Source organism: Megascapheus bottae, chromosome 19 (genome assembly GCF_031878675.1).
Source record: "Megascapheus bottae isolate mThoBot1 chromosome 19, mThoBot2.hap1, whole genome shotgun sequence".
Taxonomy (NCBI): domain Eukaryota; kingdom Metazoa; phylum Chordata; class Mammalia; order Rodentia; family Geomyidae; genus Megascapheus; species Megascapheus bottae.
In genome coordinates, this window is record NC_143527.1 from 12,119,001 (window position 1) to 12,131,580 (window position 12,580).

The following is a 12,580-nucleotide window of genomic DNA, read 5'->3' on the forward strand; positions in this document are numbered from 1 at the left end:
CAGACTTTCCTGCCTGGGCTGGCTTTGAACCTTGATCCCCAGATCTCAGCCTCCTGAAAAGCTAGGATTATCATGAGCCATTGGCACACAGCCAGAATGAATTCCCCCCCACACACATTTATGTCAGGGGAAGGAGAAGGTGGTATTTCTGTGAAGGCCTGTGGTTCTGTCCACTGCACAGAAGCAACCTTCTGTCCTGCCAAGGAGTAGATGAAGACTAATTACTCAAGAGTTCCCCCTTTGGGGACAATCCTGTGAGTGTCGGTACATAACAAAGCCTTTGTCACCTCCTCTCCCTCCCCAGACCGCTTATGAGGACTGGTTCATCACGCTGTACAACGTGCTGTACTCGAGCCTGCCGGTGCTCCTCATGGGGCTGCTCGACCAGGTAAGAATATGCTGGAGCTCCTGGGCACCCAGCACCATCAGAGTGGACTACCGAAAGGTCCTCAGCACATTCTTCTGCCTTTACATTGCAGGAATCCATCTGTTGCTTTTAGAATGCCCACTCGGGGCATAGGCTGTCTGTATATTCACAGCTTGCATGTACATTTTTAGGTTGCATGTAAATTTTCAGGTTCATATTACATGTAAATTTTAACACTCTCCAATGTTTATATGTTTAATTGCCAAACCAATCTACATTTCATCTAAAAGGTATTCTTAGAGAAACTGTTTTGATTAATAAAAAGAAACTAACCATGGGCCAGAAGTTTGGCCTGGTGGTAGAGTGCTTGCCTAGCCTGCATGAAGCCCCATTTTGATTCCTCAGTACCACATATGTAGAATAGCCAGAAATGATGCTATAGGTTAAGTGGTAGAGCACGAACCTTGAGGAAAGCCCAAGGACAGTGCTCAGGCCCTAAGTTCAGTCCCCAGGACTGGTTTCAAAAAAAAAGAAAAAGAAAAAGAAACTAACTGGTCACACCATTAGCTCACGCCTGTAATCCTAGCTACTCAGCAGGTAGAGATCTGAGAATCTTGGTTCAAAACCAGCCTAGGTAGAAAATTCCACAAGACCCTTATTGCCAATTATTCAGCAAAAATCTTGAAGTGGAAGCATGAGTCAGGAGAACTCCAGCCCATGAACAAAAAAGCCAAGTGAGGAGTGGGAGGCATGGCCCAGTTGCTGGAGTGCTAGCCAGTGAGCAAGACAGAGGCTGGGAGCATAACCTAGTGGTAGAGTGCTAGCCTAGCATGCATGAAGCCCTGGGTTCCATTTCTTGGTACCAAATACTCAAAAAAGCCGAAAGTATAGCTGTGACTCAAGTGGTAGAATGCTAGCCTTGAGAAAAAAAAGTGTCCAAGGACAGTGCCTAGACCCTGAGTTCAAACCCCATGACTGGCAAAAAAAAAGATTCCAATAAGAAGTTAGTCCTTGTCTCAAACCTAAAAGAAATGACAAAAAGCCAAGTAAAAGCACAAGGTACTAGTTCAAATCTTGGTACAGCACCAAAACAATTATCACCATCATTATCATATTATTATTAACTTATTGTTAATATATTAACTTTTATGTGACCACTTTCGCCCTGCATTTGAAGTACTGTATATTGTATCTTCTCTATATCGTGTGTATGTATATGTACAAGTGTGCACATGGATGCCAGCCCTAAGATCTGGACCCTGACCTCAGGGTCCGGGTGCTGTCTCCTGAGCTTCCTTTGTGCAAGCCTAGCACTCTACCACTTTTAAGCACAGCTCCACTTCCAGCTTTTTGGGTCGTTTTATTAGAGAGAGAGTCGCATGGACCTTCCTGCCAGGGCTCTCAACCATAATCCTTGGATCTCAGCCTTCCAAGTTGCTAGGATTACAGGTGCGAAACATTGCCTCCTGGTCCTTCCTACATTTTAACCATTAGTTATTTTTTTCCTTTTATAAGTAGTAAAATCATAAAATCTTGCTTAGCCTCTGAGTGAAATATCAAGTATCAGTGAACTAAAGCCATGAGGCTGATCTCTGTGCATGCATAGGAAATGTCATTTTGCTTATGGATTGCTTCTTGAAACATTAACAGCAGATACTGCATGGCCATGTATCACTCTAATTTTATTTTCCCCTGAAGGATGTGAGTGACAAACTGAGCCTTCGCTTTCCTCGGTTGTACATGGTGGGACAAAGGGACTTACTATTCAACTATAAGAGATTCTTTGTCAGCTTGCTGCATGGGATCCTAACATCGCTGGTCCTCTTCTTCATACCTCTTGGAGCTTATCTGCAAACCGTGGGACAGGATGGAGAGGCCCCTTCGGACTACCAGTCCTTTGCGGTCACTGTTGCCTCGGCGCTAGTAATAACAGTCAATTTCCAGGTATGTGGCTTTCCACAACTGTATCTGGTATCTTGGTACCTGTATGCATACAGGCTGAGCCTACAGGCTGGTCTTCAACTAAGCCTGTCACCTCACAAAAAAAAGGTAAGAATGCTATTTTCATCCCTTTCCCATGCACACTTCTTCTTTCCTGCCTGAATCAAGGATGGTTTGGTTTCTGATTGTTTTGTACTCAAACCAAATCATGACTACATCGTCAGATTCCATTTTCTGAATTCTTAGATCCTTTCTTTCTTGCTAACTCCCCAAAATGAGTGCTCTGTTTTTTTTCTCTGGTTTCCCAACAGATTGGCTTGGATACTTCTTACTGGACTTTTGTGAATGCTTTTTCAATTTTTGGAAGCATTGCACTTTATTTTGGCATCATGTTTGATTTTCATAGTGCTGGAATACATGTTCTCTTTCCGTCTACATTTCAATTTACAGGTTGGTATTTTGGAAATTCCCAAAGATAAGAGTATAGATAAATATCACTAGCTTAGGTGTTAACTTAATTTCTCGGTAAAAATTTTAAATGAATTAATTACATGTATGATAAATATATGTATGTGGTAAATTATTGCTACATAAGATTCATATCTTCACTGGAAATCAGTGGTGGTGAGTTGGTAGGGTGGTAACAAATTAAGATAGCATTAAAGTACAATTGTGATTCTGTGAAATTGGATAGCTGAAAAATTATAAGGCCAAGAAAAAACGGATGCTGGTGATTCAAGCCTATATTCCTAAATACTAAGGAGAATGAGATCGGAGGATCTCAGTTTGAAGTAAGCCTTGAAGCTAGCCCTGCCTTCTCTCTCCTCTGCCCCCAACTCCGAACTGAGATTCTTCTTTCCAGCTAACCAGCAAAAAGCCAGAAGTGAGGCTATGAGTTAAGTGGCAGAGTACCAGTTTTTGAGTAAAAAAAAGTCAAGAGAGAGCAAGTGGCCCAGTTAGGTCATAAATAATAATAAATTAAATAAAAAGACTAAGAAAAGCCCTTCCTCTTTCCCTCCATAAAATTTAGTTTTTGTAGGTTATTGGAAATTGATTATCTATTGTTAATAATTCCATAAAATAGTTAGGTATCTTAACTGTATCTTAAATGTATAATGAATTATAAAACTTTTCATATGGTTTAACCAGGTTTTTCTACTTGTGTAATCTACGATGAAAACATACCAGCCAGGCATCAGTGCTCATGCCTGTAATTCTAGATACTCAGGAGACTAAGATCTAAGATTGAGGTTCAAAGCTAGTCCAGGAAGGAAAGTCCATCAGACTCTTATTTCCAGTCTATCACCAAAAAAGCCAGAAATTGAGTTGTAGTTCAACTGGTAGAGCACTAGCCTTGAGCAAAAGTAGCTCAGAGACAGCACCCAAGGACCAGCACCAAAAATACCCCCAAAATACCAGAGAGCCCAAAGAACTGTTAAATTTGCTAAATATAAAAAACATCAAGAAAATTTGGAATCCTAGAGCTCAAAAGTTAGCCCTATCTTTGGAAATAATGTATGCAGAACAATAAACAAATTGATAGAAAACAACATAGTCATACGGTCAATAATTAAATCCTATGAAATAGATGACAAATTGCCAAACTCTATTCAAACCTGTTCAAACACAATTCAGTTTTGCTGTGTGTGTGTGTGTGTGTGTGTGTGTGTGTACATGGGCGTGCACACACACATGCTCATGGATGTGTTGAGGTGAAGCTAAGGCCTGATACACACTACTGTGCTACACAGCACTAAATTGCATTTCTGATCAAAGGAGTGTTAACAAATGCACATTTTTCTCTATTTGTTTCTTTAGGCATATTGGTTGTTGAAAAGAACTGATCCTCCCCTGTCCAATCCCATTTCAAAGGTTCATCCCTTGAATGATCTGGGAGACCCAATATGGTTGTAAAATTCACTACAGATCCCCCATTTATGGATGATAGAACATAAAACTCTGCTCTTAGGGTAAACATTCTCCTGTGATTCAATCCCCATTTCTTTCCAGGCACGGCTTCCAATGCGCTGAGACAGCCGTATATTTGGTTGACCATCATCTTGACGGTGGCAGTGTGCTTACTACCCGTGGTTGCCATCCGTTTCTTGTCAATGACCATCTGGCCATCAGAAAGTGATAAGGTAGGCCGGGAGTTTGGCCTAGTGGTAGAGGGCTTGCCTAGCATGCACCAAGACCCGGGTTCGATTCCTCGGTATCACATACATAGAAAAAAAAAGCCAGAAGTGGTGCTGTGGCTCAAGTGGTAGAGCTCTAGCCTTGAGAAAGGCCAAGGACAGTGCTCAGGCCCTGAGCTCAAGCCCAGGACTGGGGGAGGAAAACAAAAAAGTGATAAGTTAGAAATATGTCCTCCCGCACTCTGAGGGTCCCTTGTAGACATATGCTGACTGGAGACTCACAGGGAGTGTGATTTAACAATGTTTTTGACTGTCTTTTTAAGTGCAGCTTCCAATACATACATACATACACACACACACACACACACACACACACACACACACACACACACACACACACAGGAGGGTTTCAGAATGAACCCCTGGCTGCATGCTAGTGAGTCAGGCCTGTAATTGTAGCTGCTCAGGAAGCTGAGATCTAAGGATGGTGGTTATGAAGCCAGCCCTGGTGGAAAAAGTAGGGAGACTTTCATTAGATCTCCAATGAACTTCCAAAAAGTCAGACGCAGAGCCATGGTGGAACAGGAGCTGGGGTTCAAAGTGGTAGAGCAGAAAAGCGCCCAGGCCTTGAGTTCAAGGCCCACAAGCCACAAAATGGGGGTGGGGGGGCATAAAGACAAAAGAGGGTGCCGGGTGGGCACCTTCAGGGCCCCCTGGGTGGGGGGAGCCAAACGGGGCCCCTGGAGAGGGCGACGCCCGCGGTGGGGCCTGCAGGGGGGCGACGCCCGCGAGGCCTCCCAGACCTCTTTTCATGGCGCCCCTCTTGCGCCCTCGGGTCCTCCAGATCCAGAAGCACCGCAAGCGGTTGAAGGCGGAGGAGCAGTGGAAGCAGCGGCAGCGCGTGTTCCGGCGGGGCGCGTCCTCCCGGCGCTCGGCCTACGCCTTCTCGCACCAGCGCGGCTACGCGGACCTCATCTCTTCCGGGCGCAGCATCCGCCGAAAGCGCGCGCCGCTGGAGGGCATCGCCGACGGCCCGGCCGAGTACCGGCGCACCGGGGACAGCTGAGGGCCTGGAGCCCGGAAGGCCAGGCCGCCGGCCCGCCCGGAAGCCCACCGGAGCCGGGATGGCCCGGGCCGCCCGCCCGCCCGGGAGCCCACCGGAGCCGGGATGGCCAGGCCGCCCGCCCGCCCGGGAACCCACCGCAGCCGGGATGGCCAGGCCGCCCGCCCGCCCGGGAGCCCACCGGAGCCGGGATGGCCAGGCCGCCCGCCCGCCCGGGAACCCACCGCAGCCGGGATGGCCAGGCCGCCCGCCCGCCCGGGAGCCCACCGCAGCCGGGATGGCCAGGCCGCCCGCCCGCCCGGGAGCCCACCGGAGCCGGGATGGCCAGACCGCCCGCCCGCCCGGGAGCCCACCGGAGCCGGGATGGCCAGGCCGCCCGCCCGCCCGCCCGCCCGCCCGGGAGCCCACCGCAGCCGGGACGCCCGGGAACCCGGGAGATGACCATTGTTTTCTTTCTTTTTTATGTTAAAGATTCTCAGGACTTACTTTTAACGGAAAGGCAGTACACCACACAACAAACTACTCGGGGTTGGGCTCTGGAGCCATAGCAAAGCCCGGAGAAGCGACTGTCCTGCTGGTTTTGTGGGTTATGGTTGCTTCAAGTTCGCCATCCAGGAGGAGGGGATTAAATCCGAGTGTGAAGGGTTACAGGGAAGTGTTCCTGCCCGCGAGGACTCAGCGCGCCCCCTCCCCGCCCGACCCCACGCTGCCCCCCGGGTTAGAGGGATGAATATTCACCACCTGAAAACCAGAGGGCTCCAAAGGGCTTCTTCAAAGCTGAGTGCATAGCCCTTACATGCAGTCAAGAAAAATTATGAAGTTTTTAAGTGTATGGCTAGTCTGGTTTGGGCTTCTCAGGTTAAATAGAGCACATTGCAGACTTTTCCCTGGGGGTGTGTTTTAGCGACTGCCTGTAGTACACGTGATTTGACACCTTACCCTCATTTTCTAAGATCATCTAAATACTTAGGAACTTCAAAAAAAAATAGTTTTTCAAAGCTGAGAATATTACGAATAGATACTAAGTTACATATACGCAGGAGAAATAAATTCCGGCACAATTTGTGGCACAATGGGAGTAACAAAAGATAATAGTAAAGTACTATTTATTTTAGAAATGCTAAAAGAATTTAGAATGCTTTCATGACAAAGACATGACAAATGCTTGAACAAGTAGAGATTCCACAGTTATTCACATATTAAAGTATCACATGGCTGGCTGCCCATATGGCTGAGTTCTGGTCCTCAGTTACACACACACACACAAAAGCAGGAGGAGATCACAAGGTATCCCAGAAATGTGTACAACAATGCGTGAATTGAAAGTTACAGAAAAGAAGAATGCTTTAAGTGAGCTGTGATTCCCTTTGACAATATTTGTGTGTGCCTGCATGTACACGCATGCTAGTACTTAGGCTTGAACTCAGGATTTTGTGTTCTTGCTTGCTTAGCTGGGGTTCTACTTCCAGCTGTTTTTTTTTTTTTTTTTTTTTTTTTGGTGGTTGGTTGGAGATAAGAGTCTCATGGAGTTTCCTGCCAGTAGGATTACACTAACTCTTCTTAACTTTCTTTTTTCTTTTCTTTTCTCCATTCCATCACCTTCCTTCATTTTTTCCTTTTCTCTCTGGCCTTCCTTCCACCCTTCTTTCTATTCCTTTTCATTTTATTTTATTTTTTGCAGTTTTGGGGGTAATTTCCATCCTATTCTTAAGCTACAAGTGCTCAAATCAGTCCCTTTGAATATATGAGGTAATCATAAGATGTATTCTTCATCTTTATACATGCAGGAGAGGAAAACTGAATTCTAATTTTGTAATGCATTTTGTAGATATAATACAAGAATGTATGGCTATTGGAAGTAAATTTCTGAAAGTTTACAATGTTGTCTTGTAAATAGAATTGTATTGTTTTTTTTTACAAAAAAAGTTTATGTAATTATATCAGTTTCAGATTTTTCTCTTTTTTTGTTGTTTGAATTGTGGGAAAGGTTGGCAATGCAAATGTGTCAAAGACTTTAACTGTTGGGTGCAATATTAACAATTTTAAATGAAATTGCTTTGGATAAATTATTTCTATATGCTGTAAATCTAAGATTGAATGTATATTTTTATTTAAAAAATAAATGCTTTAGTAAAATCTCCGGCACTATAGTCTTTTAACTATACTTATATCTTGTATATTTTTGTTTATTTCTATATATTGCAGTATTAGTGGATGAACACAGGGACTCAAGCATGCTAGGGAAGCACTCTTAAGCATTGAGCTATACCTCTATTCCTAAAATAGTGACTTGAAGCAACTTTAAATGTAGAGTATGTGACAAAAAGAATCCCAAGGATTTTTCAAAGAACTCCAGTGCTGGTAAGAAATAACATCAGAAACAGTGTAGTAAATGCCAGGGTGAAAGTGACTGGGAAAAAATGTGATTATTAGCATCAGAGGCAGAGGGTACCATAGAGTGTAGAGTGCTCTAGAGAGAGAGGTGACACCTTTTCCACATCACCCTAACGCTTTGGAGCCAGAATAATAGGAAGGGGGTAGTAAGCAGATAAATTTGAAATTCATGATAAACATTTGTCAGGAAAATAGGCAAGGAGGAATGAGGGAGGGAGGGGAGAGAAGGAGGGAGGAGGAAATGGGAGGCCAAGGTTTGAGGCTAAGAGACATTAAAGGTAATGATCTAAGTACAAAACAGGTAGGTGACTGGCATCTGGCGACAAGTGACACCTTGACCTCAAGGAACAGTGATTTCTGCCAAGAAGAAGATTGTCTGTTCACAGGTAGTTGTTTCAAAGAAAGAGGGTGGTAGCCAGGCTCAAAGAAGGTATAATGGAAAGAATACATTCATACCTTTATCAAAAATCTGTAGAAAGATGCCAGGTGCCAGTGGCTCAGACATATAGTCCTACCTACTAAGGAGGACCTTAAGATACTGCTTTGAAGCTATCCAGATCAAGAAAGAACCTGAGACTTTTCATTTATCTGACAAAAAAGGAAGGAAGTTGAGCTATGGCCCAACTGGTAGTGTTAACCTTGAGCAAAAAGGCTCAGGGGCAGTGCCCAAGTCCTGAGGTAAAGCCCAGAGAACACCACAATACAAACAAAAAAGAATCTGTAGAGAGATACAAAAGGAATTAAAACAGGTTATAGGGAGTGATAATTTTTAATTGTACAAAAATTTGTACAAAATAAAGCAAAAACCCTCACAAAATTTCAGTAATATTATTCCGGCAAAATCACAAATTGTTCCCAATTGAGACTTGCCATTAGCCACAAATTTTAACTGGAACAGCAACCCAATTCCTTCCTTTTCTGGATGACTTCCTGTTCATGCTTATAGACAGACAGTGGCATTGTGTTTTTGCAAATATTATTTTTGTTCTATTCTGGGGCTTGAACACAGGACCTGAGTACTGTTAAGGGAGCAAGGAGTGTTAAGGGCAACAGGGACTGGCACAATCCAGAATGCCTAAGAGTTCCCCGCCCCATTGTGGAAGGTCGACAGTGGTACAGCCCAGCCAACTTTGCCCTTCCAGAGAGGGGCAACCTTGACCTTCTCCCCACCCGCCATGAGGAGGGATATCTGCTTGGGTGGGGGTGGGCCTGCTTTGTGTGGAGACTTTCCCAATTTGGGCACCAACTCCAACTAAGGTGATAGGTAAATTCAAAGACTGGGCTGTAACCCTATTGGCTACCTGCATGTGGCCGGAACTGACTATGGTCCCTCTGTGTATGTAACTATCCCATTGGCTACCTGTGTGTGGCAAGGTTCAACCACATGGGTTTTGCACTTAAAAACCCAGCATGAGAGCTGCTCAGGGTCACAGTGTCAGCTCCCGAGTCTGGACTGTGTCCCTGGCCGGTCAGTTCACGATCTACTTCCCCAATAAATTCACCTTTTTATATGAGACTATCTCTGTGAGGTGGACTCTGGGGATGGATTTTGGGGAAGTGAAAAAAGTTATCATTACTTCAAGATGTCTCCCTGGATTTTTTTCCCTCTTGACCCCATAACAGTACTGCCCCGAGCTCTTTTCACACAAGGCTAGCTGTGTCTCAAAAACTAAAAATCATATGTAAGCATCTATAACAATTATCCATGCTAACAGAGACAAAGAATGATGGTTAGAAAACCTAGAAGCATTCCTACCAAATTTAGGATAGGGTCCTACTTCCAAACTAACTGTATATGCTATAAAGAATAACAATGTTCTTTAGACTCCTGCTTAGAAACAAATCCTTGTGCTCCTAATATTATCAATAGTTCTGTTAGGGTCCAGTCCCCCAATATTAGGGTCCGAGATCAAAGGAACGAGTATGACACAAAATTGTGCCTAGCATCGAGAATCGTACTGACCCGTCAGGGCCATCTCGAAGATGTGAGTGAGAGAGCGACCCCACCTACTCTTACAGGCTACTTTTTTGTGTGTGTGTGCCAGTCCTGGGCTTGAGCTCAGGGCGTGAGCACTGTCCTTGGACTTTCTCAAGGCTAGCACTCTACCACCTGAGCCTCAGCACCACTTCTGGCTTTTTGCTATGTATATGGGGTACTGAGGAATTGAACCCTGGTCTTCGTGCATGCTAGGCAAGCACTCTACCACTAGGCCAAACTCCCGGTCCACAAGCTACTTTTATAGGCCACCAGCCATATGGTTGGGCTTGGCCATACACATGTGGCCAATGGAATCCCAACATACTTGAGTGATGGCTGGGGCAACCACTGACACTTTTGCTATTTGAACTGACCTATCATCTGGTGGGCTTCTGGCGCACTGGCTGACAAAGGAAAGGGAGGGAGTTTCCTGGCAGGCCAAGGGAGTTGGGTGAAGGAGGAATTCTGGTAACTCCCCCTGGTTTAACTGCTCTTGCAATCTGAGCTTGCATCAGGGAATTTACAGCCCAGTCTTAAGTATTCCTTTGCCATGAAGATGGGAAATGCCTATAGGGGATGGATTTTGGGGAAGTCAAAAAAGTTATCATTACTTCAAGATGTCTACCTGGATTTTTTTCCCTCAGTAAACCCAATATAATGGATCTTGCTGATGGACTCAACAGGGGAGGAGTTTTTCAAGTGTAACATTTCTCATAAGCAATCAATTCTCCCAGGGGATAAAAAGTCAACCTGTAGAACAGAGGTCAATTTTCCCACTGGGAGTCAACTTTCAGTTTCATTATGAAACAGTTCTGCTGAGCCAAACTGTGTAATAAAGAAACCAGTCTAGGGAAGTCCAGTAAGTTTCTGGTTACCACCCATTGGGGAATTCCCACCTATCTTCAAATTCCTTATTTAACTTCTGTGTGACCAGAAGCTGAGAAAGGTTTTTTTTTAAAAAAGTTGGTAACAGGGACTGGGAGTTTGGCCTAGTGGTTAAAGTGCTTGCCTAGCATGCATGAAGACCCAGGTTCAATTCCTCAGTACCACATATAGGAAAAAGCCGGAAGTGGTGCTGAGGCTCAAGTGGTAGAGCTCTAGCCTTGAGAAAGTCCAAGGACAGTGCTCAGGCCCTGGCTCAAGCCCAGGACTGGCAAAAAAAAAAAAAAAAAAAAAAAAAAAAAGACAAAAAAAATAAAATTTACAAAATTTGTCTACGACTCTGTATGTGTGTGGGGGGTAGGTGGTGGGTGTGGGTGTGTGTATGTGTGTACACCCATATTGATTGGGGGTGAAAACATTTACTGAAGTTCATGACTGAGTACTGGTACTGAAAATAAGTGTTCATACTGTGTATGATTTTTCCAGAAAATAGGATACAAAGAAAATTGCAAAATTAACAAAAGGTCATGGCAACTTTCAATAGAGAGAGCAGGAAACACAACTTAGGGGAAAGAATAAAGCAACCGGGATTTCAAGTGTGAGTACCTAACAAGATGTAAGAGAAAAGCAAGAACAATTCCAAGCATGATTGTGCATGATGTTATTTGCCCTGACTAGAGTGACTGGGAGGTGTGAGGAATCCAGAAGACACTAGGGAATACACTATTTGTTCTAGAAGGGAGGCAACATGGCTTCAAATAAAACACAGACCATTTGTTGAGAGCTGAGGCAATGGAAGGGTGTGCAGAGAGCCTGAGGCCTTTCATGCTGGGGGACTGCTGTGGATGCTTCTGAGAGTGAGGGATGGGGAAGGTAGGAAGCCCTCAATAGTTAGCTGCAAGATCACTGGAAAGAACAGCAAATGATCATCAATAGCATTTGCATTAGAATTTAGTAGACTTGCTGAGGGTCAGGCCTAGACCCCGCATTTTGGTGTTCCTGACTCTTCTCCATCCTCACACTTTTCCAGCGAAGGGTTTTTATTGTTGTGTGACCAAAACCTCTGTAGTTTGGGAGCTCAAGGGATTTGATTATGGTCCAGGGGACCAGAAAAGAGAGTTCTCTGTATTTGCAAAGCACCTGGCTTCGGGATCTTAATTATTCCTTAACCTTAAAGAGTCTGCATCCGACGAGTTTACTTTTTAATTATCTAAGGATGAATATGAAGAGTTCACCCAGACCCGTGCCTCTTCTCGCCCCGAAGTTTGTTCGCAGTTAAAACACTGGGCAATGGACCCATCTGCTCCAGAAACCAACCAGCGCCTTGGCTCCCTCAGAGCAGGAAGTGCAGCGTCCACCGCCCGGCCGCACCGGGGCGAGCGCGGCTCCGGAACCGGAAGTCGGTGGGCAGGGTCCCTGGAGGCGAAGGCGGAAGTAACTCGGAGTCCACCTGGAGCCCACGGTTTCGCTTTCCCGGAACCCGGGTCGGCTCCTCACCCGCCCTCCCCACGGCGGACGTGAGGCCCGTGGGCGTCAGGGCCGAGCCTTGGCACCTTCTAAGCTAGACGTAGCGGAAGGAGGACCCGTGAAGAGACGGGGGCGGTCCTTCGCCAGGACGGCACCGTTCGTTCCGCCGGTCAGGACACAGCGGAGACCGCCGTGTAGGGAGGCTGAGGGCGTTCATGGTGGGCATCCCGACACCCGGGGTCGTCCCGGACAGAGGTGCCGACCCCGGGCTACAACGGGCTTCACCCAGCGTAGTACGGCGGCTTTCTGCCCTGGTACCGTCCCCGCATGCTTCCTCCACACGCGGTGGAGTG

The 12,580-nt window shown here is 45.6% G+C and overlaps 1 protein-coding gene across 2 annotated transcripts in view; it reads left to right on the forward strand.

Moving 5' to 3' along the window:
• Positions 1-5,664, forward strand: part of Atp8b1 (ATPase phospholipid transporting 8B1) — a 96,004-nt gene extending 90,340 nt beyond the window's left edge. For both annotated transcript variants that reach the window (XM_090353033.1, XM_090353034.1), the window contains 5 exons: positions 305-388; positions 2,066-2,311; positions 2,620-2,758; positions 4,319-4,449; positions 5,288-5,664. In XM_090353033.1, coding sequence (XP_090209159.1) covers positions 305-388; positions 2,066-2,311; positions 2,620-2,758; positions 4,319-4,449; positions 5,288-5,509 — 822 coding nt within the window. In that variant the 3' untranslated portion in view covers positions 5,510-5,664. The remainder of the gene's footprint in view (positions 1-304; positions 389-2,065; positions 2,312-2,619; positions 2,759-4,318; positions 4,450-5,287) is intronic.
• The last annotated feature ends 6,916 nt before the right edge of the window (positions 5,665-12,580 follow it).